The 27,491-nt window shown below is 38.4% G+C and overlaps 1 protein-coding gene across 1 annotated transcript in view; it reads right to left on the bottom strand.

Annotated features, from left to right (window-relative positions):
* col7a1l (collagen type VII alpha 1-like) overlaps positions 1-27,491 on the bottom strand; it is a 38,494-nt gene that overhangs the window by 2,404 nt on the left and 8,599 nt on the right. Inside the window, exons 6-71 of the mRNA XM_010786098.1 lie at positions 24,910-25,052; positions 23,928-23,999; positions 23,531-23,689; positions 21,552-21,677; positions 21,138-21,213; positions 19,831-19,947; positions 19,572-19,718; positions 19,343-19,462; positions 18,728-18,886; positions 17,910-18,023; positions 17,604-17,753; positions 16,989-17,126; positions 16,487-16,633; positions 16,021-16,140; positions 15,394-15,540; positions 14,882-15,142; positions 14,634-14,773; positions 14,045-14,168; positions 13,225-13,368; positions 12,916-13,103; positions 12,401-12,481; positions 12,082-12,099; positions 11,972-11,998; positions 11,731-11,796; positions 11,425-11,505; positions 11,305-11,331; positions 10,742-10,786; positions 10,494-10,568; positions 10,315-10,410; positions 9,944-9,970; positions 9,695-9,748; positions 9,341-9,412; positions 9,174-9,233; positions 9,047-9,082; positions 8,912-8,956; positions 8,699-8,734; positions 8,443-8,487; positions 7,747-7,818; positions 7,638-7,670; positions 6,885-6,956; positions 6,682-6,741; positions 6,531-6,566; positions 5,900-5,980; positions 5,665-5,700; positions 5,510-5,554; positions 5,051-5,122; positions 4,588-4,623; positions 4,274-4,300; positions 4,035-4,073; positions 3,872-3,934; positions 3,582-3,620; positions 3,434-3,487; positions 3,319-3,351; positions 3,156-3,212; positions 2,906-2,950; positions 2,705-2,740; positions 2,595-2,621; positions 2,445-2,516; positions 2,283-2,345; positions 2,006-2,023; positions 1,893-1,928; positions 1,762-1,800; positions 1,646-1,681; positions 1,414-1,548; positions 1,069-1,164; positions 246-446 (exon numbers count right to left, since the gene is read on the bottom strand). Of these exons, the coding sequence (XP_010784400.1) occupies positions 246-446; positions 1,069-1,164; positions 1,414-1,548; positions 1,646-1,681; positions 1,762-1,800; positions 1,893-1,928; positions 2,006-2,023; positions 2,283-2,345; positions 2,445-2,516; positions 2,595-2,621; positions 2,705-2,740; positions 2,906-2,950; positions 3,156-3,212; positions 3,319-3,351; positions 3,434-3,487; positions 3,582-3,620; positions 3,872-3,934; positions 4,035-4,073; positions 4,274-4,300; positions 4,588-4,623; positions 5,051-5,122; positions 5,510-5,554; positions 5,665-5,700; positions 5,900-5,980; positions 6,531-6,566; positions 6,682-6,741; positions 6,885-6,956; positions 7,638-7,670; positions 7,747-7,818; positions 8,443-8,487; positions 8,699-8,734; positions 8,912-8,956; positions 9,047-9,082; positions 9,174-9,233; positions 9,341-9,412; positions 9,695-9,748; positions 9,944-9,970; positions 10,315-10,410; positions 10,494-10,568; positions 10,742-10,786; positions 11,305-11,331; positions 11,425-11,505; positions 11,731-11,796; positions 11,972-11,998; positions 12,082-12,099; positions 12,401-12,481; positions 12,916-13,103; positions 13,225-13,368; positions 14,045-14,168; positions 14,634-14,773; positions 14,882-15,142; positions 15,394-15,540; positions 16,021-16,140; positions 16,487-16,633; positions 16,989-17,126; positions 17,604-17,753; positions 17,910-18,023; positions 18,728-18,886; positions 19,343-19,462; positions 19,572-19,718; positions 19,831-19,947; positions 21,138-21,213; positions 21,552-21,677; positions 23,531-23,689; positions 23,928-23,999; positions 24,910-25,052 (5,342 nt within the window). The remainder of the gene's footprint in view (positions 1-245; positions 447-1,068; positions 1,165-1,413; positions 1,549-1,645; positions 1,682-1,761; positions 1,801-1,892; positions 1,929-2,005; positions 2,024-2,282; positions 2,346-2,444; positions 2,517-2,594; positions 2,622-2,704; positions 2,741-2,905; positions 2,951-3,155; positions 3,213-3,318; positions 3,352-3,433; positions 3,488-3,581; positions 3,621-3,871; positions 3,935-4,034; positions 4,074-4,273; positions 4,301-4,587; positions 4,624-5,050; positions 5,123-5,509; positions 5,555-5,664; positions 5,701-5,899; positions 5,981-6,530; positions 6,567-6,681; positions 6,742-6,884; positions 6,957-7,637; positions 7,671-7,746; positions 7,819-8,442; positions 8,488-8,698; positions 8,735-8,911; positions 8,957-9,046; positions 9,083-9,173; positions 9,234-9,340; positions 9,413-9,694; positions 9,749-9,943; positions 9,971-10,314; positions 10,411-10,493; positions 10,569-10,741; positions 10,787-11,304; positions 11,332-11,424; positions 11,506-11,730; positions 11,797-11,971; positions 11,999-12,081; positions 12,100-12,400; positions 12,482-12,915; positions 13,104-13,224; positions 13,369-14,044; positions 14,169-14,633; positions 14,774-14,881; positions 15,143-15,393; positions 15,541-16,020; positions 16,141-16,486; positions 16,634-16,988; positions 17,127-17,603; positions 17,754-17,909; positions 18,024-18,727; positions 18,887-19,342; positions 19,463-19,571; positions 19,719-19,830; positions 19,948-21,137; positions 21,214-21,551; positions 21,678-23,530; positions 23,690-23,927; positions 24,000-24,909; positions 25,053-27,491) is intronic.

Raw genomic sequence — 27,491 nt, 5'->3', positions numbered from 1 at the left:
GTGTGCCTTGGTCAGTCTCATTTTTGGTTTATGATAATATATTTTTAATGTTAAAAAATGTTTAGAAATGGCCAGTTATGTACATTTAAAACTTTTACAACTTAATTCAAGTTGATGTAAAATTATCCTAATTAATTTCTTCCAAAAATAAAACTAATTTCCTTTTTTAATGTACTCAGCATGTGTTAAGCACTTAGTAAAAGCTTGCTTTTAAGTTGGCGTTCTTCATTGTAAAATGTCCTTACCTCCTGGGTCGTGGTATAATTGAAAGTTGAGTTGTTAACAGTCAGATTCATTTTGTGTGGAGATGGGTTCTCACTATCCCCATCTACTATCTTATTCCATCTTCCCTTTAATATGGACTCAGTCCTGTCCATATCCTTATCTCCGTTCAGTGTGGTGGCGCTCCATAAAGTCGGACCCTCTGCGGCTTCTATTAAAGGGTTCTTCATGGCAAAAGACAAAATAAGTGTAAGTGAAAGTATATCAAATGTTAGGTAACACTTTATATTAAGGTACACAAATTCACCATCAACTAGTTGTTAATTATCATGCATATTAGCAGTATTAGCGCTTTATTAGTCATTATAAAACACTTATTAATGCCTTATTCTACATGACCGTATTCTACAAGTAATAGTTGAGAGTTTTTCCTCAATAACCCTCTAATTAGTGCTTATTTATTGCAAGTAAGGAAGTTGTTGTAAATGAGTTTTGGTCTTAATATGCTCTGCTCAATACGGGCCTAATAAGGCTGTAGTACCACAAGAATAGTAATTCTCCCATAATAACACTTAACACATATGAGCTATTCTTATGTAACAAGACATGAAACTATAAGTGTTAATTGTGTCTAAATAATTCAAAATTAAGTATTTCTATCCATGTTTTAACTGGTACCTTTAACCTGAGGTCAAATCATTTCAGGGACAATATACACTTCACAGTGGGTCAAATGCTGAGTGTGAACCATTTTGTATGTGTTGTATCGTGACCTGGTTGAAGCTTGATGGTCTCACAGAAATACGAAATATTGAGAGTCAAAGTGGAAATGTTGAGGTAACTTACAACTATCAAAGATTCTGCAAGATGTCCGTCTAACTTGGGGTCTACGATGGTGTCCTCTTTCAGTGCCTGACTGGTGAGGTCGAACTTCACTGAACTCTGTCCAGACAACACATTTAGGACAGGAGAGAGCTGATAAGATTCACACGTGATTGTGACAGTTGTTTGAAAAATATACCATGAATTGGTTTAAATAATGCATGGGAGTTGAGGGGGAAATAATCAATATTCCAACAGCAAGCATCTGTTAACTGCTGTTCTGCAAACATTAATGTTTGACCAAAGGCGCAACATGGAATTCAACTTTTTAAAGACCCCTCACACACTTTTTCCCCAGAGTATACGTACTGTGTATTCAGTGATGATGTTGGAGGTGTGAGTTTTTGTGTTTTCATTTGTTTTCTGGGAGGTGCCAAGCACACGAAGCAGCTCCTCTATTCCATCCTGCAACAGCCTGTCAATTAAAGCCTTCAACAAAGGCAGCTGAGGAAATAGAAACATAGTTGAGAAGGTCAAACTGGTGTTCTGTTACAAATTCTCTCAACCTTAAAATGTGGACGTTGTCCTGCTCAGAGCTCACCCTTATGCCATAGTCTCCAAACATCACTTCAATTTCCTAAAGAAGAGAACAAACATATTATTCAAAGTGCAAAAAACATTTATCCAAGAGGAGGAATCACTACTGCCTGTATTCACCTTCATCTCTATTGATTTTCCAGGAGCTCCAGCAACGCCCTACATTTTAGTGTGAAAGACAGTAAAGAATATATTATTTGTAGTTTATTTCCAATTGTATATGTTTTTGAGGGATAACAATCAAATACTACCTTCTCTCCTTTCAGCCCTGTTTCTCCTTTACCACCCTGCAAAAGACACCAATAAGCTACACAACCAACATTCCTTTTTTTTTGTTTCAGTACGAAGCGCATGACCATCTTACCTTAATTCCCGGTGAACCCTAAACACACAGACACAGAGGAGCAACACATTGGAACATGCATCTACTAATGCATGACATCAAGCTTGCCATATCTGCTCGCAGATAGGGGCACGACTCATTGCAACCCACAATAAAAGCACTACAGGCATCGCTAAATGATGACTCAGATGCCGTGGAGGCCAGAGATAAAGCATGCCATGCAATAGCTAAATTAATCTGCCATTATTCATAAGCTATACATATCCTGAAGTGTGTTCAGTGTTGGCATCATACTCACAGTAGCTCCTGGAGGACCCATTGGGATCGGAAATGCTTCTCGGATTTCATCATTGGTGGCACCCTGGGAACGGATCCATGTTACAATCAGTAAAGTTTAGGTTGCCAGGGTTTTTAGCTTCCCTACTTATTAATTATTTAAATTGCAAGTAGTAATTTTTACCTCCGATGTGACAAGCACCTGCCTACCCGGCAAACCTGGAGGCCCTGGTTCCCCCTTACTGCCATCTTTACCCTGTGAAAGAAGAAAAACGCCTTGAAGTTACTCAGTTTTCTCACAAAATGTATATTTGTTTATCTCAAAACCACTTACATTGCCCCCGCCGTCTCCCTTGTCCCCCTGGAATGAGAGGACAGTTAACACACGTTTTCAAAAAAATAGCTTCATAATTGTTTCAATTGGTTGCAGTAAAATTAAAGGACCTTTTCGCCATCATCTCCCTTTTCTGCTCTTTCTCCCTGTGAAATTAAAATACATTTTCAGTTTTAATAATTCAAATATAAATAGGTACACATTTAAAATATCAGAAAATAGGCCTGATAGCTCAGTGGTTAAGCATAAAAGTAAAACGGTGGGTATCACAATGCATAGCATAGTAATTGTTGGACAATTATGGTCCTTACATCTTTTCCTGGCAGGCCCCTCTTCCCATCATTGCCAGGTCTGCCCTGTAGAGAAGAGGACATTAAGAAAATTACAATATCTGGAGATATCTTTCAGGTTGATTATCATAATCATACTAATTTAATTTAGAACCTGAAACATCAATGTAATATGAAATCTTGGCTTTCATATAACCATTAGAGGCATGTTAAGGATGGACATCCTATATATGTTTTAGCCACAGGCACCATGATTCAGTCTGATACTCACTGGAGTTCCCGGTAAACCAGGTATTCCAGCAATCCCAATACGTCCCTGTTCACCTTTCTGTTCACATGCACACATAAAAACATTCAAGCAAGTCATCTCCCTTTTGGGAAGTTTACCATGTATGAACAGTATAACATTACAAAAACAATATTGGAGCACTCACCAGACTAGGCACCCCTTTTGATCCCTTGTCACCCTGCAGTTAAATATGAAACATCTTATGAGTAAGCTGAAACTGTATAATAATACAAGTAGAACTGTAATAACGTTTGTACAACCTTATCTCCTGGTTTTCCTGGAAAACCATCAAGTCCACCTCTTCCAGAACCACCCTGCAAAGCAAACAGTTCATGATTTTAACACATACACATCCCCACAGAAACAAACAGTCACAAAATACATGTGATTTAAATGCTGCACACATACCACTGATGATCCTGGTAATCCAGGTTTCCCCTCTGGCCCCTGAGAAGAGAGAACAAATATTCAAATAAACATTCAAGAAAGCTTGATTATTATTTTCTCCTACCAAATACAACAAATACATTTAATTATAAATCAATTTTTGCAGATTAACTTTCTGACAACTAGCTTATCAGTTAATAGACTGATAGATTCAGCTCTGATTTGAATGATTGCGCTGTCAATCGATGGGCATTTTGATCAGCATGCGTCTGAACTTGAAAATGAAATATGACGTGTGATAAAATACTCACGCTTGGTCCAGGCAGACCTGTTTCACCTCTCAACCCAGGCTGACCAGGATTTCCTGGTTCACCCTGAAGATTAGAAAAGAAGAGAGCAGGGAAGCTTCAATTCACTCATGAAAAAACAAACAAGTTAACTGGATAAAATAAGGCATGCTATTCTATAAATTACCTTAATCACTCTGGTCATTACGTTGTTGTCTCCAACAATCTGGACAAAATCAGAAATCAAAAGTTAACTTGGTAATTGAAGGACAATTTCAGCGGATAAAGTCACAGACATTTATTGTCCTACAGTATGAGGGGGTGACGTTTTATTGTTCTTTATAAGCTTCGTTACCACCAATGCCTTTGTCAAACATGACTGAACTGATGAGAAGCTGTCAAAAAACATAATAGAGGTTTGTTTACTTGTGCTCCCGGAGGTCCAGGTTTTCCCTTTGTGTGACAACGGCAGCACGATCAAAAGAAGAGCACAATAAAACACAGTTACAAATCTAACATGTCACACTGCTAAACACAATCCATATTGGCAACACAAAGAGGAAATAGTAGGTGCACTGAAGGGTGGCACACACAAAAAGCTAAACGTAATTAGTTAACATATCACAATACAAATCATGAAGTCACAAAGGGACAGTGACTGACACAGAAGAATAACCAAAAGGCGTCAACAAGGAGAAACAATAGAGAAAGAGAGAGTGAGATGGTGAATACAAACAGACCTGATCTCCTTTATCGCCTTTTTTTCCATCAGCACCCTTTCAACAAAAAAGGAAATCAATGGTTATCATAAGGCATTGCAGTTTACGCTCAATTGTTACATTGATATATGTTGAAATTATTTTTACAAAAAAAAACTGATCATTAAGGTTTTGTTCAGAAGAGACATAACTTTAACAATTTTAAGGGGCCCTATTAATCCCATGACATGTTCAGGTTCATATTTATATTTAGTGTCTCCCCTGGGACATGTCTCCATGCTTTAATGTTCAAAAAGCTCTTTATTTTTCTCATACTGCCTGTGCTGCAGCACCTCTTTTCACCCACTGTCTGAAACCAGAGCCCAGTCTGCTCTGATTGGTTAGCTGGCCGGCTCTGTTGTGATTGGTCAACTGCTTAGAGATGTCCCGCCCCTTAGCCTACATACAATGTGTCGGAGTGCATGAATGGAAATAATGAACTTACAAACAGGCCAGGAGTTCCAGAATTTCCTTTTTCTCCGGGGTCACCTGGTCGTCCTGGTAATCCAAGTGGACCCTGAACAACATTAACAGAGGAGTTAAAAAGAGCATATAAACATGTCAAATGACATACTGTGAGCAAATGTGTGTAAAATTGCTGCAATGTGATGTTTGCTCAGCAGGAGTTCTGGCAGACATTTAGAGCTTAAATATTTTTGAGCCCACTTTAACTATATATAACTAGATACAATAATATTAGGGACACTTCAGCATAAGAGCTCTGAAAATGGAGTTGAAGATTAAGAGAAATAGAAAGGCAATATAAAACAGCAAATCTTATTAAAATATTACATAACAAATGTACTGATTAAGTGACAATGTCGGTATATTGATTGGCCGATCTACACGTTTTCATCTTTTAGTATATTTCTGCCTTTAATGTCAGAAAACACAATACAAATACCCTAATTCCTCTGTCACCAGGCTCTCCATGTGGTCCTAGTTCACCCTGTGAAGTCAAAGCAATGTAATTATTTAAAGCTGTTATATTTAGTATATATACTCCTGAGAAACAGCTACATCAAAACAAACCAAAGCACCAAGTAAACATGACTGTACCTTAGAGCCTTCGTCTCCTTTATTTCCAGGTGTACCCTAGACACAAAGTCAACAGTAATTGTCAACAATATTACTATGCAAAACAATACATTTAAATACGTTTGGACTTTGTCGCATTCTGTATGTTTTATGTTTCAAGTAACATACTGAGCTGTCTCCTTTTAAGTAAATGATTGTAAAATAAATGTGAATTGTGCTGTATCAATGCTGTAGCAGCCACTCAGGATTTACTTACATCTTTACCTCTTAATCCTGGTACTCCAGGTTTGCCGGATAACCCGATAGTCCCTTTGTCACCTTTAAAGCCATCATGCCCCTGGACAAACACATGACTTCTGTTTTAGACACATTAACAACTTCAGTAAACAATTAAGTAGGTTTCAATAGTTGCAATGGACTTTTACCAGAACACACAACATTCATTGTGTAAAACGAATTAAAGACCGGAATTTTTGTAGCCACTAGGGGGCGCCTTTAGTTGAAAACAGCGTTTACATCTTGAGCAGACATGGGTTGCGGTCGAATAGTCAAAAAATCAGCTCCTATCGCCTTTGTCTATCGACTCTTCCTTGACATCTGTGCCAATAAACCCCTATTTATGTTTTGGTCTCCTCCAACCACCATCTTTTGGTTGAAAACAGCTGCTGTGACTGTAAACGAGGTTGATGCAACTAGTGAAGTGAACTAAAACAGCAAAATCTTAAAAACCTAAAATACTTTTAAACTTGTAAGCTTTAGGGTTCCTGCAAAGTAGGGCAATAATTATCTGTGTATTTCATTGACCGTTTTCACCTCACACATAGTCATTTGTGTCATTGTTAATATACACATTTGAATAAGAGCTCTAGGTAAGTGGGTTCACTTACTTTTTGTCCTGGTTTTCCAGACAAACCAACATTTCCCTGTAATTGATAAACACATAAATATAATAGCAATAAACATCTGCTTTCTGTTTCAGTATTATGATAACAAGGTGTAAATGTTGAATAAGTCATTTTACTTTATCAGGTGACTCACCCTCTCTCCATTTTCTCCCTTGGGTCCCCGTTGTCCTGGAATCCCAAAACCAGGACTGCCCTGAACACATCAAAACAAATCATACCTATGAATGTAGTTTACTAAACAACTATTAATCTGTCATAGTATCAGTGAATAAGACAAATTACAAAATGCAGAAATAAAAAATGAAAGCATGATGCTGAGTATTTTTCATTATTAACCTTATCCCCTTTGGTGCCTTGTTCACCCTTTATTCCCTGGGGGCCTGTAGGGCCGACAGGACCAATGTCTCCCTGAAAAAAAGCAGAAGATATGAACACACATACAAGAAACGTTAATCAACGTGATTCTGGTCACCAGGCCAATCAGTTTCAAAACAAAGCTCTTCACTTTAAATGGCACCCTGTGGACCGACAATAAAGAGGTCCCATTCAGTGGAGCGTTCATTCCCACTTCAAAAGCTAATGAGAGAAAATCTTAATTGTGTTTGATAAGCAGACCCAGACGACTGAGTCTGAGTGTGCAAGGATACCCCGACCAATTAATTAACAATGTCCCGACAGAATAAAACATTAAGAGAATCACTTCCCTCTGGCTGAATAACTTATTTTAAACCAGTTATAAATACTATGTTTTGACATACATGTATGACTGTGGCAAATTCACCAAGGTTTGATCATGCTGCCAGTTTAAGTATGTTGAAAAAAAAAAAACTTTCCAGGGAGTAACTCTTCTCTTTCTTAGACTTTTAATAATAACCTTTTATTATGAAAAATATTACATGAAGCCAAGTGGAATTGTATTGGTTGAGCGAAAGCTCAGTAGGTGGAGGCAAACATTTAAATATACACAGCTCATCCAGCACAACTATTATTGAATTGAAAATATATAGAGGTGTGTACAAATATAGAAACAAAGCGATGCATGCTGCCACAGTAAAGCATTTTACTGAATGAATGAAGTTGGTTACTTACCCTGGCACCCTTTTTTCCAGTTGGGCCAATTATCTGTTCGCAAAATAAAGTGTGTGATTATTAAATGCTTCTTTTTCTAAAGTTTAAATGAGTTAGATATTGTTCTTACACCCTTGGCAGGATCTCCAGGGACTCCTCTCGGACCCTCATCTCCTTTTAACCCCAAAGGCCCTGTCAGTCCCTGAAAAAATTATCAAATAAATAAAAATATTTGTTATTCTCTAATTATTTTTAGCATTGATAAAACTAAAATACCCTTTAAACATTAACCATCACTCCCTGCTATCATCTGTTAACAAACACTTTCTTAGCTGCTGTTTTCAAAGCTAAACTTTTTGTGTAAAAAAACCACAAACTATACTAACTGAAGATAGGATAATGGACTTCATGACGTCATGTTTTTGTGATTGTCGCTTCGAAAAGGACTACGCTGCCTAAAATTAAAAACCAACGGTGCAGGACAATTTGGCCCATTTGATAATGATACTCACTGAGGGTTGAACGTTTGGCACATGATCGAATGTAATCATAACCATCTCTGATAGGGCAAATCTTAAAAAATGCAGAACAAAATTGCTTCCTCATTTGTTGATTTATATCATCATCCAAATCTTTGTATGGAGAAATAACGTATCAAATAGGGTATTGCTGGCATTTCTAATCATTCATGATGTGACGTTCCAGTGCAGGTAGTATCTAAATATATAAGTATTTATTTTTAATATTCTGTATCAGTACAATATGCAACCTCAAGCTTGCTAAGATTTGTATATTTCTGTATTTTCAAGATTTAATCTTCACTTACTGAGGTTCCTTTTGGTCCTATTGGTCCTATTTCTCCTCGTTCTCCCTAAAAGATACAAAAAACATGTACTTTACATTGAAAACTGCACGCACATGCATGCACACGTTCATGTGCAAACATCATTATTTTGGTATGACGTCAATTTTAATTAGACAATTATAAAGTCCTGGCTAAGTTAAATTGAGAATGTTAATTATAAAGTGATTATTTTCAGCTTAATGAAGAAAGAGCGCACATGTGTGTGGGATGAACTCACCTTGTCACCTTGCTCCCCTTTGAACCCCTTCTTTCCCTGTAGGTACAAATAAATAACTGCCTCTGAATTCTTTCAGCATAGATCCTTTCAAATAATCACCCTCAATTAAACAGGTTTTTTATCTAATTAGACTGAATTTCTATGCATTTGAAGGTAAAACATGCAGAAACTCAATGCATGTTATGCAACAGGAGATAATGATGAAATGCAAACCCGAGGTCCGATGATTCCTTGGATGCCCTGCTCGCCAAGATCACCCTTTAAAGTAATTCACAAATTACAAATGTTTTATTTTAATTAAAACATTTGAAATTCTGAGGGTTCAATTTTTTCTTTCATGTCTGTTACCTTCGGGCCAACTGGTCCAGTAAAGCCAATATTTCCCTGTAAAACAATAGGGATTTCATATTGAGGCTTTGGACACTGAACAGAAACCTTTTAATTTCAGAACCAAGACAAATTATATATTCTTTACCTTCTCTCCCTTCTCTCCCAGAGGACCCGGAATACCTTGTATGCCAATTCCTTCCACACCCTGGAAAAAAATGAATATTTATCAAGCCAGTTACTCAGTCGCATTATCATATTTTTTTAGTAGACTGGTTGAAAATTTGCCATTTCCTTTATCAAGCAAACGTTTACCTTCTCCCCTTTCTGACCTGACAATCCTGGCACCCCATCAATGCCAATGGGACCTGGCAAACCTGCAATACCCTACAGTAGTTTGAATGTGTGTGTGTGTGTGTGTGTGTGTGTGTGTGTGTGTGTGTGTGTGTGTGTGTGTGTGTGTGTGTGTGTGTGTGTGTGTGTGTGTGTGTGTGTGTGTGTGTGTGTGTGTGTGTGTGTGTGTGTGTGTCATCAGATTTTGTGTGTTAGCGACGGCGAGCGAGAAACAGAGAGAGAAAACACTTTCAGAAGGCAATTCAGAATGATCTTAAAATGTAGATATGCAATGTCTTATACCACTTCTAATCATTTTATCAACAACACACTTACATCTCTTCCTGACTCTCCTTTGTCTCCTTTCACTCCCTGTTTCCCACGTAAACCCTTTCGAAAATAATGGAAGTGTTATCAGATGGAAATTAAATAAATAACTTTTCTTACCTGGTAACATCTGATTCTGAGGCAGTAAATATGTAAATGTGGGTGATGTTTATGATTCATGATATGAATGCTGTTATTTAAGTATTCTAGTGCAACCTTTAAGGATAGTACAGGGATGAATAACAGCATCATACTTACTTTCTCTCCCGGCTCACCAGAATCTCCCTACAAAGAGCGGACAGCAACTGCGATTAGACATTTTGTGACACTATACTGAGTATTGATAGCTAACGCACCTGCAGAATTCCAACTTTATTGAGTTGTTATTTTCACGGTTGAATGCAGTTGTTGTAAATCACTTTGGATAAAAGCGTCAGCTAAACTAAATGTAATGTTATGTAAGGTAATGAACACTGTAGGTGGGTCTGACATTACAAGATGTAATATGATACTTAAAACATTTTGGAATCATCATGATGAAGATGCAGGTTATATTGTGGTAGTGTTCACAGTTTGCACATTGTGCAGCTTTTCTTTTTACTTTGAATTTTGAAGCTGACCCACATTACCTTGACAGATATTCCTGGTGACCCCGTTGGTCCGGGCTGGCCAGGACGGCCTGGAGATCCATTGATCCCTGGTATACCAGAAGACCCCTGGGGACCCTACGACATGCAGTGAATAATATTTAAATTCCCCTTAACTTCACTGTGGTAAAGCTCCAAAACATGGTTTTTTGAGCACTCACCGAAGATCCTGGCTCTCCTTTCCTTCCAGGAACGTAATTTGAGTCTGCGCCTGCGATGACATAACCGGGCTCTCCCTAATAGAAACACAAAACAAGGGGATAAGCAACCAAGCAGTTCCATCCTGTGTTGTTGTTGAAGCACCTAAATCATTTTGCACAAGTTTATACATCCAGCAGACGACTGTGTCATGATCTCAAGTCTCAGCAGAAAGCAATCAGTCTAAATCAAATGCACATGTTAGACTTACTCTCTCTCCTCTCTGTCCCTTTGGACCAGTGGTTCCAGGTAGACCCTGTTATGGAAAGAAACACGAGAAAGTGATAATTTGACATTCATACAAATAATATTGAACAGTTAATTATTTTGTTTAGATATGAAGAACATTGAAATGTTTAAGGGTGAGGTGTCCCGGTGGTTCCGAGATTCTCTGATACCAACCATGTCAAGTAATCACATTCTCTTGTGCACGTCACCCTCCTTTTCACCGTGTTAATAGAAATCAAATAATTTGTATAGCACATTCATAAATCTGCTGTTAAATTAAAGTGGACCTATCATGCTATATTTGAAACATATATTGTAGGGCCATACCTATATAAAACATGTCTGTGAATTTTTTTTTCAAAATACCAAACAGATCATGCATTTTAGAATAAAATACGTACAAAAGTGCATTTTGCGTGATAGGTCCCCTTTAAGTTAAGTTCCAGGTCTCCATTCAAAGACAGGACATCAAAGTTGTATGATCAGATTTTTAGCCAGCAGACATAACATTTCGTCTCATAAATGTATTTTTCCTGTCGGTCTTACCATATCACCTGATATCCCTTGAGCTCCCTGAAAAAAAGAAAAATATAATTTTCAGACTGCCATTGAGATAAATGAAATAGATTTTAAAATAGTTTTTTTTATTTTTCTGAATTAGGTTACCCGTTGGCCGGCAGAACCGGGTGGTCCAGTTCTCCCTGGTCGTCCTGGCAACCCAGGTATACCATCTGTTCCTGAAAGCCCCTTTCAAATTCAAGTTTTCATAGCAGGGTTATAAGAAAGGATGCAGTCAAAATGAAAGAGTAATTTAAGCCATATTTTAATATTGTTGACACACATTCATGCTTAATACATAATAAAATGTATAATAAATAAAGCAACAAGACGGCGGATGGGATTTGACAATAAATGATGAGAATTATGGTAGAGTGTATTGTTGTGTATTTGTGTGTCTAAGTTGATTCTTACCCTCTCTCCCATCTCTCCTTTGGTAGAAGTGAAAGGATCAAACTGTCCCGGGCTTTGCCTAAATCTCTACATAACAACACAAAGACTACAAGTTATTCTCAAGGTTAATAATCAAGAAAAAAGATGAAATAAAAAGCAATACCCTAGACTAGAGGGTACAATGGATAGAGAATTAAAATGTCCAAAGTATTATCACTTAACAGATACCACAAAGTAGAAAAGAAAACTTGATAATACATACCAGACCTCCGAGACCAGAACCATCTCCCTGAAAGAATGAGAGAAGGAAAATAAATAACACTTACTTTGCGGGCCTTTCTAAATCAATTTAAAGGTAAACACATTACTCACCCGTTCACCTTTCTGGCCCTGGATAAAAAAACAAATGATATGATCAATAGTTATTAAATAAATGAGAAGAGAAGAGGTAATTTATCAACCATTGTTAACAAGAGAAGCTCAGATCAAATGTGCACCTATCAGTAAATATAAAACCAGTTTGCAAATAAAATAAAATCAAGATTGTTCTGCTGTTTAATCTTTTTGAACAAAATGCAATACCAATATCTACGTGTATTTATATTTTCTTGTAGTTATCTGTACCCTCTCAAACATTTGATTGAGTATGATAATGATGATGACAACATTGATTGTGAAAGTGAGGACCAACCTTCATACACTGGGAGGAACAGGGACCCTGTGGCTTAAGCAGCTCCTCTGGGTCTTCAGTCGGGGTGTCCAACTGAGCAGACTGAAAACAGACACAAGGAAATAGGAATTCATTACTGACTGGTCAAATATTTAATGAAGAAATTGACATAATATAGAATGAATTGGTAGAGATGGCTGCGTAACATCATCCAAAGCTCTTACATCAAGATGAAGTCAAGACCATTAAAGTGTTCCTACAGAGTCTGTTGAGAGTCAATTAAAAATCTGATTACAAGGGTTTAATGTAATAAGTTGTCACCATGCATGCATGACCAACTCCAGAGGGGGTTGAGAACCTCTCCTACACATGTTCCATTCATTTTACATGTGCCACTTTAGTAAATGAGTATCACCTTAAACCCATTTTGGCCAATTGTAGAGTTTGGCTTCATTGCACGCATGAATAAAACTAAGCGTACAATGAAAGAATGGAAATAATGATAAAGGCAATATTTTAGTTTTTTCATGTCTTGCCTCATCATTCAGTTTGAACTCGGAGAGAAGTTCCTCACTACACATCATATTGATGAATTCTCTCTCTATGGAGGGGAAGTCGTCAAAGGTCGGTGAGTAGAAGATATTTTTGTAGCTAGTGGGAGTTGCGATCTTATTCAGCTCCTCCATGTCTGCATTAGAAACTCCAACTGCCAGGACACTGACACCTAGAGAGACACAAAGTAAGAACATGACATTTTCTATGATTTCAACCTAGTTTACAATTTTTTGCTACAGTAAAAATTATTAGCATCACATTAATGGAGGATGTACAACACGTTAACTGACCTAGAGCACGTGCAATTCTAGAGGGTGGCACCACATTATCCTGAGCCCTGCCATCCGTAATCAGAACCAGAACATGGGCCACATCCTGTCTCATCCCCAAGGACTCCTGGAACAGTTCCTGAAGGACGTAACTGATGCCTTTTCCTGAGGGTACACACAAGTTTTAAGAGCAAATTAGGAAACTTTTGGAAGAATATTTACTGTGATAAGTGCTGGTCGATTAGTTGTACTTGGCTGAACAGCACTGTTTTTTTATAGCATCTTTTATAAAACATTACAGCTGTCTGAGAAAAAATGGCTACCAAAGGTACAAACTATAAAATTAAAATAAAAATAGATAAGAAACAAAAACATTTAAAAACATAATTATAATACAATAAATCATTTGGGCCATTATTTATGTAAATTGCAATAATCAAAAGCAAGGCTCAATAGGTAGGTTGTTAGCTTTCATAAACAGCAATGACTAATTCTAATTAATAAGGTAATTACATTTACGTATTTTTTTATTCAATTATAAAATTGTAATTCTTAAGTTAATTGAACTCTCAGGGTTCCCAACTCTACAAAAGTTTGACACAACATTGGTCCTCACTTTTAATTGCTGATACCTACAGCATTCATCTCTGCAATATTAATTGGAACACATACTTCAGCAGTCATTATAACTACTCCTATATGGAAGCAGGACCATCCACACCAGCATGGCAGCTGGTGACATGACATCAAGCGCAGGACAGGAATAGAGTTAGGAATAAGAAGCTGCGTTGAGATGACAGGCGTGCAAAGTAGTGTGCACATTTGTGTGAGTGTCACTAACCTGTTTTAGTGTTGCCCCCTCCATACCGCAGCCCTCTGAGCGCCCTGAGCACAGAGTTCCTGTCTTTGAAGTCATTTAGGCGGAATTCTATTCGAGGCTCATCACTGTAATGAACCACGGCTATCTGAAGAAAAATACACATCAACATAAAATCATTATAACAAAATCTGAATTGAATGAGGTCTGACTTCAAGATGTAAGTGTAAAGTAAATAAAAAACACAACTCCTCTCACATACTGCTTTACATATTGAGAAAATACATAATTTGCATGCTTACGAAGCAGGCACATATTCCTTGGCTTCTACTCTTTACTTGCCATGTTGCATTGTGCCTTGTTGATCATTTCGGAAATGTATTTCTACCCGCTTGATGAAAACATTTGCACATGATGGTCTTGCTGATGGCGCTAGCTTGCACCAGAGACTCACTATAACACATGGCTAACTTGCATCATCTATTATCATTTAAAATCATGGCAATCCAGTCTGTAATTAACCTGCAACACTCAAAAACATACAGTTAAAGATTCATACCATAGTGAAGCCAGAACAAGGTGAAATAAAGGAAGTATTTACTGAGGGACCAACCTGTGTGCCCTGAGGGCCCATGATAGGGAAGTATGTAGCCACCCGGAAAATGAAGTCTTTCATCTTGATAAAGTTGTTAGCGCCGATGCTGGAGGACTCATCCACCAAGAATACTATGTCTGCTTTGGCTTTACCACAGGCTGATAAAACACAAAATTATGAGATCTGAACTGTATACACACTTTATAATTGTACTCCTGCTAACAAATATACAACTTAAGCAATATCTATGTATGAACAAAGCATACTTGGTCTTGGTGGACCTGTTGTCTCTGCATGGAGTGTGGTTAAATGATGGAGGGGGACTTCTGATTTGGCCTCAGTGACTCTTGGCTGACCTGCAGGTTTCTTGGGGGTAATGGGTTTAGTCGGTGGTACAGCGATGGGGTGCCGGGTGGTCCTGCTGGCAGTGCGAGCAACTGTAGTGTCGCTGATGGAGGCAGTCGTGATGCGGGGGGGGGCTGTGGCTGGCAGAGCCTGGACTATTACAGCCGGAGGATCCTCTCCCACTGAGATGAACAGAGACACAACATCACTGATACAAAAATGTATCAAAATAATTGTTAGAAATGTGGTCATAATCTTCTGTTCCATAAAAGTGTTATTTAACTTTAACAACTGATACTTAACTGAGTAGAGAAAAAATATAAACATACATTTAGTGTAAGTATATCCTGTGGAATCAATACAGTATTGTAGCAAACAGAAAGAGGTTTATGGATTATGCAGAGCTTAACAAACCATTGAAATGATGTCTTACATATTTTCTGATACACAGTGCTTATAGGGCCCTCCACTTCTCCATACAAAGGTCTGATGGTAAAAATATAGGTTCTTCCATACAACAAGTCATTGATCTTATAGGAGTTGAAACCAGGGCCCAGGGTCTCTCTTTTAGTCTCCAACACTGTGAAGACAAAAAAAGTCTGTTCATTTAGTTTCCAGGAATAGGAATATTGCCTCCCTATTTAAATGTATTTTAGTCAAAAGGAACATAACTTAGAAAAGAGACCACTCATGTCAAAAAAAAATTGAGCTTATATAAGTCTGCATGTATAATAAAGCAGGACTATTAGTTTCGAAAATGTTTTTCTTTATATGTCCCTTTTTAACAAAAGAGTACTTATGCGGAGACTCAATACACATTGCAATAACATGTGCCATACTAAATTTCCACTTTAAACCCTAAACAACCTTCAAAACACATAATTATACACAAAAGGGATGTAGTTCTTGGAATTTATTCATACGATAGAATTGACAAACTATTAAACAATGCAGTGCTTATCACAGGGCTCAATTCACAATGCAATAACATTTAGACAGTACGGAATAAACCTGTTTTGGTTAACCCTGATGCTAAATTAAGGGGGAAACTTTGTCTGACCTGAGATGTGTCTCCAGGAGAGAAGGTATCCAGAGACCTCAGCCACATGTGTCCAGTTTAGTACAGTGCTGCTGTCTGTAGTGTTCAGAGCAGCAAAGCCATTCACTTTTGGAAGATCCACTGAAACAGAAAAACAAATGAAACATCAATAACAGCAAAAGTCAGGACAGTCAAAAACTATTTTCAACTCATAGAGATAGTTGTCAGGTAAGTGGACACATAGTCTTTTTGACCCTTGAATACATAATGACACTTGCAAGCAAGCAATTTGTCAGCATATCCCCTGAAAACAACAACCATTATCCCCTCAAAAAATCTTCAAAGTTGGAGTGAAAACTGTGGCGGTTTATACTTTTGACACATAAATACTATCATTTTGGGTTTGGTATTGTTACCAATTCCTGAAATCTCTGACTGAGAGCACATGTCATTCTGTTCCTCACTGGTTTAAGTAGACGGGACTCACAGGTGCGTGCAGTGAGCAGGACTGGGCTGCCCTCCCTGCGGCCCACCATGGAGGACACCTGGATCTTGTAAGCTGCGCTCGCCCGGAGATTGTCGATGTTGAAAGTGGTGGAAGAAGCAGATACCACATGGGACTTCTCATCACCCCCTAGAGCAGGAAATAATAAAAGCCAACATGTGGATATAATGAGAGTGTAAAACAATACTGTTGTGTGCTCAATTATAGTTAAAACCCTATTGCAATCAGCCACAGGAGTTCAAATGGGGATATTGAAGCTGTTACCAATAATTACTAATTATGCAAAATGGTAATGACAATTAGTTTTGATTGTAAAAGGATGCAATTATTCGAGCAATGTTTTATATATCCAGCGAATAAAATGTAATATTTTGTTATTTGTCAGAGATGTCTTTTTTGGAAATCCAGCTTAAATAAGTCAATAAGTCCCACAGTATGTGGGTATCGGGGTGTAAGCACACATGGTTGACTATTATGTTCTTACCCATGAAGGGGGTCCAGGAGATTTTGTACCCAGATGCCCCCTGTTTTTTTTTCCAGGACAGAGTAAAGGACTTGACTCCAATGTCCACAACCTTCACCTCCCTCACTGCCTGGATTTGCTGTGAGTCTGAGACAGCAGCTGAGTAAAAACATCAATAACCATGTTCAAAATAATCAAAACAAACATCACATTTACCTCCTTTGTTATTTCCAAAGCATGAGGTAAAAACATTATCACATTTAAAGTAATCAGCAATCTTTGAGCTGAATGAGCCGCTGCGATTTTATTCACACACCCTATCATTTGTCAGTGTAATAAACTCAGCAATTGAACCTGGGTGTAACACAATAGCTTTGACAGTGACAGTGATAAAATGATAGCAGCTCTGCTGCCTTTTACTCAGTGACACATACTGCAAGTGACATTTCAGCTGTGGTTAAATGGGAACAGCAAAGTATATGACTTGTCAGTCAAATAAAGACACCAAGAGGGGCCGGACACGGGATTCGGAATTTCACCATCCTTCCCATTTAATAACAAGCTGCACAGAGCTATTTAGATCTTAAGATGAATCATGATCAATTAAAATAAACTGTGAGACATCTCTTCCTGTACCTGTGAGCTGAGATAAGGAGATTTCTGGTCCCTCTGAGTTGCCGTACACGGCACAGATCGTGACGGTGTAGATGGACTGTGGGTTTAGTTCTTCGATACGATGGGTGAGGACAGTGCGGTCCAGGTAATGTGACTGAGGGCTGCCATCACCTGCAAGCATGCGGGGACATACACAATATTACCTACTGAGTGGGATATTTCTGTCACTTCCACATTGACTTTTTTAGACAAATTAAATAAAGAGAACGTTTGTTTGACTTGTGAAAACACCTAAATACAGATCAAACAGATGGGTAAATATATCACCTGTGTTCCAAGAGAGTTTGTATTCAGTGGCTCCAACTATGGGACTCCAGTCCATATCTATGGAGGTACTGGTGTAGGAAGACACCTTGAAGTTGGAAACATAGCCCAATGGAGCTGAGGAAAATGGAACATGAATAACCTGTATCAGTTTGGTTTTAATACAGGATATGTTTTCATCGATGATGTGCAACAGAAAGATGACAACTAATTTTTCTCTTTAAGAGTTCCTATCATTTACCACACATATTGGCCTGAGAGTTTCTCAACAGAACCAGCCACTAGCGTTTATGTATGTTTCTGCTATGGCTGAGTTTAAATTGCTCTTTAATACATTTTCTCTTATGTCAATTTGACTGGGCTTCTTTAAAAGGAACTCTAAGTAGCTGAAAATCTTGTATTTGCTGACCTCCAGTGGTTTAACTTTCTAATCTGCTGCAGTGACAGAAGTGCACTCCAGGATGTTCCAAAGCACTGGAGACACCACAGCTAGTGTAAAGTTACTCTTTAAAAACTTTAAACTTACATCCAGGCATTTTAATAAATAATCCTAACATGAATGATGCCCATGCAGGGAAAATACACAGACTTCAGAATGCTACTTGAGTTTTGTGGCACAGGAGAGAAGAAAACAATGCCTTAAAAGAAAGTATTATTATTATTATTATTATTATTATTATTATTATTATTATTATTATTATTATTATTATTATTATTATTATGGTGTACAATACAAATGTGTATATTTTACAAGGGTCAAGAAAACCAATTGTAAATGTCAGGAGTACTCGTGGTTGGTAGTAGACATATTGAATACTCACAGGTTCTGAAGGTAGCACTGATACCAGGCCCCACCGCAGATCCAAACAGCACATAGAGAGACAGCACATACTCAGTATCATGGGCTACATTCCTCATCTGGTACTCTGTGGTGCTGCCGTTCAGAGCCAACTGCCTGGGACGATCCCGACCAACAAACTCTGAAACAATATGTTGAATCACAGTACATTCTCATCACTCTTCTTGCCTTTATTTATTGCTCGCTGTCCAGGCAGTCCTACGAGATCTGGCTCAGCATTAAAGCCTCGGGAAAAAAACATCCTCCTCTGTTGTCACCCTAACATTTGTATTTCATCAGGGTTAGTCGCAATGCCACCAGTCACATTCCTGTGGCAGATGTGTCTAGTGTAAAAGAGGGACATTTCAAAAGCTATTGATAGAGTGAGTCTGTTGCTGGTAGAAAGGCAGCCAATCAGTATAAGAATCAAACCTGGACACGCATGCATACACGTACTCTCGATAACTGGATACGTTTTTGTATTGAGATCATTTATATGCCCGAGAGTAATCTGATGTATCACTAGAACAACCAGGGGGTACGTTGATGGTGTCAAAAGCAAAAACATGAAGGCTGACAAAGAGAGAAAGTGACTCACCTGGAGTGGGTCCCCAGGCCAGTCTGTACCCTGTGGCCCCTGGGACACTGTTCCATGAGATGACAGCAGTACTGGTGCTCACAGCAGACACCTTCAAAGTTTGTACTGTGCTGCTTTCCACTGAGACAAAGAAAGACATGAAGGACATCTTCATCTAATCTTGTATGGGTCTTTAAAACTGTAACCATGTACATGTATTTAAAAAAAAATGTATACAAGTGCTAGTTACATGTCTTGAGTTTGGTGCTGGTGATGGGCCCCTCAACGTCTCCAAATATGGGGTTGATGGTGATGGTGTACTCAGAGGCTGAGTGCAGGCCCTGGATCATGTAGAAGTTAAAGTTGTCCCCGAGGTTTATGTTCTCTATGTGGCCATCTGAAAGATACAGAGAGAGAGAGAGACACTTTTTGGCTTTGTTTCACAAACCACGGTTATTTTCTGTTTGATAAACCTTGTGTATAATTACTAAGTAAAGATGGAACCGTACCTGGGGATTCCCATGTCAGACGGTATCCTGTGGCACCCTTAACGGATGCCCATCGTGCCTGGACGGTGTCTGTGGTGGCGTTTTGAACCAGGAACTTCTGAACTCGTACCAGTTTTACTGTGAAACACACCCATGTTCACACAAACACACACAGGAAGAGCGCACTCATATTCAATATTCAGTCTAAGTTTATTTAGTAATTTAAAAAAATCATAGTTATGATAAGAGTCAAGTTATTTAATTTAAATTACCTTGGTTGGTTATTGGCTAGTGGTTACACAAGCCAAAGAATCGTTATGACATCATAAAGTGGCCAAAATCTGATCAGCTCATTTTCAGACAGGTTTTTATATAAATGGATCAGGACAAAAAGTGAGTGGATCTTTTTCCTGAAACTTTCAGAATCTCATTACACAGAGGGGACACATGTTTATGTATAAAAGACATGAAAAGTGGATTTTGCATAATAGGTGACCTTTAAAGACACCTCTCTTGGCGCTTGTCTCTCTTGCTATCGCACTTGGGTTTGAAAGATGCAGAGGGGTTCATTCCCAGGGCAGCAACGTAATCTGCTTTTCTCTAACTTTCTCTCTATCTCTGTTCAAATTAAAACGACTGAAAAATAAAGCATTTACACCAGAAGCTAACGGGCGTTTAAAGTTTTTCTCATTAACATCATGTGTGCTGTCATTCAAAGCCCCCAGGGCCATGGCTCATGGTGATAGAGCCAGGTAATGGATATGATGGATGTTATACAGCTGGGTTCACTTTTAGGCCAAACACTGAATAGTAATGCAGAAAGACTGACACTGCTCTTTCAAGGAAGACGTCTTATTTAACCTCAGGTGACCTCTGATTTGCTAATGTGTTTGAAACTATCGTGCTTTAAACATGAAAAAAGGCAAAACAGCTAAATTGGAGAACATGAATAGTACACGGTGTGGCGACTGGAAATTCCGTATTAACGTTAGGTGTAATAAATCTTATCTATATGTTTGTGATGGTATTCTTTCCTGTGAAAGTGCTTACTGTAGGTCAATATTTGTTGATTTTGTACGCGCTCTTATCTGATTATCTGATCGAAAAACACTCACACAGTTCAGATTAGGGAGATTAGTTGTTTTTTAGTGTTAAACCCTTTATACATTTTCTCAGAGGATTTAGGCACGGACTGACAACTTTTCAGCGCCCAAATCCCAGACTTTGTGTTACCTTAGATATATAATAACCTCACCAGTCAGATATACAGACTCTAAATGTGTGTGGTTATTGAAAGTGTGAGAATATTTCAGTGTGTTTGTTCTCACCTCCACTTTGTGTGATGTAGCGCACCCATGGTAATGCCTGGTAACCGCTCTTCTCTATAATCTTAAGGTAACGCACCTATGCAACACACACAGGTTAAATATAGTTATTTCACTTATTCATTCACAAACAACCACCAACATAGTGTTGTATGTTTTAATGAGTCTGTCCTTGCATATAATAATTATTAATGTGCATTAAAAACAGTTTATTTATGAATATGGTTATTTTATTCTTAGAGACAACATGAAGGACTAATATTTCTAAAATAGGTTAAGAAACATCGTGAAGTAAAAAAAGAAAATGTATTTATTGATGCATTTCACATTTTACAGAACTAAATAGTGAGCTACACGCTAATGTGGTTATTTTTTTAAAGAAATAATTGTGTAATGGATGTTAATAAAGGGACCCACCTGAATCCCAGACACGGTGAAATAAGGAATCTCAAAGTTAACTGTGATTGGTATCTTTGCCTCCAGCTCACCACTGTCCACACTGGGCAGCCCAAAGTGCGCACGCATCATATACTCCTTACCACCCTACATGTGCAAATACAGAGAACAAAAACACAAAGCTGTATCTGGTCACACAGACAACAATTAGAGTGATACTGTTCAATACGCCCTGCAGATAAAATGGTTTTGTTTGAGGAGTCATTTCCTCTTCTACAACAAAACACACGTTATATTCATTGCAATCTTAGTCAACTTCCATGTCAAGAAAAGGTGAATCAGTAGTCCATTTATGGCAATTAAGATAGATGCCAGACTTTTCCAGGAAATAAGCACAAGAAACAGGTTAATCATTCCTTATACCAGCCATTGTCAAATATTATTCAAGCCCTGACGCTGTTAGTTAAGGGTTTGGTTTGTTGCAAATCAGTCACCAAACTGACTTTAAGGCATGGCATTTGGTTTCAAATCAAGGATTTATTACTAAATATGCAAGAATAAAAAGTTTTAGTCACAATTAAATCTAAGTAATATTTTTTTATCAGGTAATGTAGTATGGGTGTTGTCTTATTATCAGCTTTATTGAGAGTAACCTGGCAACAATAACAAACAACCCACAAGTTGCCCTCACATGATAATAATGTTGATGTTGTTTGGGACATCCTCTTTTTATAGCCGAGTCTTGCCCTCTTCGAAGAATAAAAATCTCAGATGAAAACAAATAAAGAAACTCTTTCTTGAAAATAAACGAGTGTTCTGGCTGAGAACTTTTCTTCTACTTGCCGTTATAAGGTTGCTGTGGAAACCTTATCTCTTTCCTACAGCTGATAAGAGAAATATTAATTGTTTGCATAATATTATAAATAATAAAATGAGAAATTGATGATTATGAAATAGCTGAAGGCAATTGCAGTTATTTCTAAAAGCTCTATGTGCTCTCACAGGAAGTGAATGTGTGTTGTTATCACAACAAGCCACTGCGTCACCTTTGTTTCTTTAAATCTCCTTCAAACATTAGTTAAGTATGGTTTCCTGAGAGAATATAGAGTTTTATAGTGTCCAAAGGTTGATAGAGACAGAAAAGAGTCATACACCAGCTGGAAAACAATACGTCATCAGCTGACAGGATGAAAACATAATGAATTACTGAGGAGATAACAGAACTTTCCAGATAAAAGAAACCTTGACTGAATTAATGCTGTTCCACTTTTCTTTTTTTTTAGATGTGTGAACTTGTTTTTCTCTATATTTTAACAGCAAACGTTTTTTACAGGATTAAATGGATAAAATATGAGTGTGATTTGTTTTGTGTATGGGGAGGCTGATTGAAAGATTTGAAAGATGTCTAATACTTGCCAGATTAAAAATACAAGTTGTTTTTTCTGACAAGGAGTTATGAAGTACTATCAATCATAGAAGGAGTAGTAAGATGGATTAATTAAGGTAAAGTAGCAATACCACCATGTAGAAATACCTTGATATGTATTTTAGTTAAGTGAAATTACAATCATTTTACAACCAAACGTAGCAAAAGTAAAAGCACTCATAATGACTATGAGAGGTCAATTTAGGGACTATTTCAATAGTCCCTAAATTGACTTTACTTTACCTAATGACTATTTACAAATCAATGTGAATATCACTTAAGTGTTACAGCTGTTGGAGCTTATGCCAATACCTTTATGCTGTTTGTTAGCTTTAACTAAGTCTTATTTTGAATGTAGGGTGAAAGTAATATTTGCTTCTCAATTGGAGTGGAGTACAAAAATAAAGCAGCAGAAATTGGAAAGTAAAAGTACCTTAAAATTGTACGGTAGATTTACTTAGCTACTTGCCACCCATGTGTATCAAACTGAGGCTCATCAGACTTTCATCTGATATTTGACATAGTTAGTTTTGTTATATTTGTGTAAGTTGTGATATGTTGTTGGCACACTAACAGGGAAGGACTTGATGTTCCACTGCACCGCGTTCTTCTCGGGCACCCACTTGGCGCTGCCTGTGCTGGTCTTGAACTTGGGCGAGTCAGCATCACTGGGCACTGGCACCATAATGGACACATTGTTGGCAGTGGAGCGGCTCTTGAACTGACCTCGAGCCTGTGGAAGGACACAGAGGACAGAGTTCAAATGTCATCTGAGATCTTTACAATAAAGAAAGGGCGTCCAAATTCAGATCAATACCTAAATGATTATGCAAACTTGTTATTTTGAGTCTGTATGCCTCAAACAGATGGTCAGAGGTAATCCACTTGAGTGTCATAAATACTAATCAAGTTGCAGTGAAGTGGATAAGCTTTCGCCACTGTGTGTGTGTTTATGTGACACTCATCCTTACCTTCACCTTGATTTCCACACGGCTGTGAGAGAACTTCTCAATCACACTCTCAATCCATATGAGAGGCTTCACCTGTCAGAGGGAGAGAGTGGACAGGGTCAGAAGGGGAGAGCGCAGAGCTGAAGTGCATCACTACAACACACATCACCAGTGACACAGTGGACAACAGAGAGAGAGAGAGAGATTGTGTTTTTACAAGGGAGACAAGAACTGCTGGCAGCGCCCCTTTAACATCCTCTGTTCATTAAACACCATGTCAGGAGGAGTGGAAATACTGAATCTTGCAACATAAAAACTGTCATTGTTACTAGGCATTCAAATGTGTTGCAGCCACAAAGATTCTTTCTTAGATATTACTTTATTAGAGTAAAAGTTTGGATGTCCACTGTAAATGTCCCCTCTGTCGGACTAATTCTCTTTGGAAACGAATTACAGTATATCTGATGTTGTATTGACACCTTGTGGACATCATCTTTAAGATATGCATTTCTCTGGTTAGCTTCATTTCGGTTACATCATTTTGTTGACACAGCTTCTCATGCTTCCCTGAGGTTTTATTTTCTATCATGAAGCTCCACAGTAATATGATCCAGGGTAGGCTTTGCTTTTGATAAAACTTTATATATAAGACAATTTATTAATTTATAACGACAAACTATATCAGCAGTGACAGTAACATATAGACTATTTCAAATGTTTTACAGCTTACATCGCTGAAAGTTAAATCAAAACAAATAACAAAAATACAACAACTATATTTGTAACATTCAATAACAAAAATGACATAATTATTGAGTTATATTTATATGTTTGTTTACTTATATATCTGTGATAAATATTATGATGGAAAATATGACAAAAAAAGTCTACAAAATAATAAACTTTCTAGCTTGTGTCTGTGTACATGCCTTACTGTGAGACAAATTACACGTGTGGCGTGTGTGCGTGTGCGTGTGCATGTGTGCGTGTGTGTCCTACTCACCGTCGTGTTAAGGCGGTAGGACATGAGCTCGCTCTCGCCGTCGGGGGGGATGAAAGAGATGGTGCGGTCGTTCTCGAAGCGTGACAGACGGACACACTGATGAAACTTCACATCCTCCAGCTCCACTGCCTTACTCTTCTCTCCTGACACACACGCGCACACACCCACACACACACACACACACACACACACACACACACACACACACACACACACACACACACACACACACACACACACACACACACACACACACACACACACACACACACACACACACACACACACACACACACACACAAAACAGATTGAGAGCCTTCCACGCAGTCTTAGGGGGAATCAAGGTCAGGGAAATGATGACAGACAAACATTCACACTGTCTTTCTCTCTCTCACAGGGTGTACATCACCAAGTATGCCCTCTTCTTGTCCCCCACGTCAGCTGCTACACACAAACAACCTCCAACCTGCTGCCATGCCATCATCTTCTTCCCCCACCGAACACTATTCTGCCTCACAAACACACCCACACAAACACAACAAAGTAAATAAACATTGTACTATCAGCGAGAAAATGACACTTCTGACAGCAACACACATCTATCTCCCTAAGAGGCGTTGCTTCATTACCCTGCCAAGGAAAAACAACATTTGCTTTGTTGTCAAAATAGTGATATACTGTTTGTGAAATAATTCCGCCTTCTAAACTAATGCAGGGTTTATATGTTGGTCTCTTTCAGGAAACACGCCTACAGGGAAGTCTTTATGCCAATGGGACTGTTTTTCCCCACTACATCATTAGTAATCTGACTTTTTAAGTACAAAACTATTTGTCAATTGAGGTGTTTAAACCAGACAAACACACAGCCACATGGGGAGTTATTAGTCCTTTGTTTATTGAGGAAAAAATACTGTGTAAAGCAATAATTCCTAACACTTTGTTGCTGGATAAAGAATAAATAGTTTAGAGATGCAACCACTATCACCTTGGATCTGGGAAACTTGGATGGAAAAATGGATGAACGTTTCTGACATTTAATTGACCAAACAATGAGCCCAATAATTAAAAACATAAATCGGCAGATTAATCCATTATTGGATTATGGAGTTACGAAGTTTGGATTATAATAAAAGATACAAACAGCAACAATAAAAAAAAGAGACAGAAAATTGTAAAAAATGCATTCTTTTTTACAAGAAAGTTCTGCAGTTAATTCCATATTTTGATTAATTGAACAGTTGATCATTTTGTTAGTATCCTTTTTATTATGCATTGAGTGTAATAAATGTCCCTGGGCATCAGTTTGCTCAATGAACATGATCTCCCTAAACACTGCACTACAATACAGTAGTGGGTAGGCGTGTGGCGTAGTGGGTTGTGTTGGGATCAGGGGGTCACAGGTTCAAACCCCACTGCAGTCAGCATGTCGTTGTGTCCCTGGGCAAGACACTTCACCCCAAATTGCTCATGGGGATTGCCCACAGTATTGAGTATGTTAGTCGCTTTGGATAAAAGCGTCTAACAAGTGACATGTAATGCACAGTTAAGAGTATGGTAGTGACATAGTCAGTGACCAATTAAGCAGTTCTATAAACTTGATCCAACTTCAACTTTAGAAACTCCACAGGAGCACTAGAGAGCCTACTATACACACAAATCAGCACATTGTGTCGGATGGTTCATTTTAACTGTAAAAATAAAAACAGGCTTTCCTAGACAATTTTTCTCGAGGGTGAAGCAATAGTGCAAACTGTGGCAAAAGGCAGTTCTGAGCGTAACCTCCTCAATGGTGGCATCTTTATTCTACTGGAGAAAGCTGCTGTTCTCCTCCCCTGTGGTTAATAGAGGGTGCTGAGTAGGAGAAAACTGCTGTAATAACTGTGGGCCTTTGGGCCTTAAAGCAAATCCCCCATTCAACAGTCACACCTGCTCTGAATGCAACCCTGGGCCAGCACTGTCGGGGACACGGTGTGTGTGTGTGTGTGTGTGTGTGTGTGTGTGTATATTTCTTTATCTCCTTCTTTATTGTTTTCTTTCTTGAGAGAGTTGACGTGCAGTCGTGCATGAATGTTTGTTTGCTAGCTGCACAATCCTTTATTGATTTCGCGCTAGCTTGCGAGTGTGTGTGTGCGTATTTGAGTGTGTGACATTTCCTCATGTCAGACAGGCGGCTGGGTGAGGTCAAAACACTCCTGAACAAGCAAAGCAGAGAAGCCCTTTAGAACGGTATCCGTATCTCTCCCTGTCTCTATTCCAGTTTGTTTTATGTCAGTAACGAACACAGAAACACGCAGGCACGACTGCACGCAGAGTTATCAAAAAGACAAGAAACAAAGGTCATACGGTGCACTCTGTCACTGCGACGACCTCAGGGGCCAGAAGAAGAGACAGGTGTGTGCGTGTGTGTTTGTGTACATCCCAGGTGGGGATTGAAGATGCAGCAGTGTCCCCTGTGGTTCACCTTTAAGGCTGCTCTTCCCTGTTTCTGTGCTTCTAATACACAGCAGCAGACAGGAGGAATCTAATCTGTTTTCTGTCTGCTGTCTCTACTGAACTGTTTAATGGCATTTTGAAAATGTTTT

Source organism: Notothenia coriiceps, unplaced genomic scaffold, assembly GCF_000735185.1.
Source record: "Notothenia coriiceps isolate Sejong01 unplaced genomic scaffold, NC01 NC01_scaffold00028797, whole genome shotgun sequence".
NCBI classification, from domain to species: domain Eukaryota; kingdom Metazoa; phylum Chordata; class Actinopteri; order Perciformes; family Nototheniidae; genus Notothenia; species Notothenia coriiceps.
This window is presented reverse-complemented; position numbering and strand designations above follow the sequence as displayed.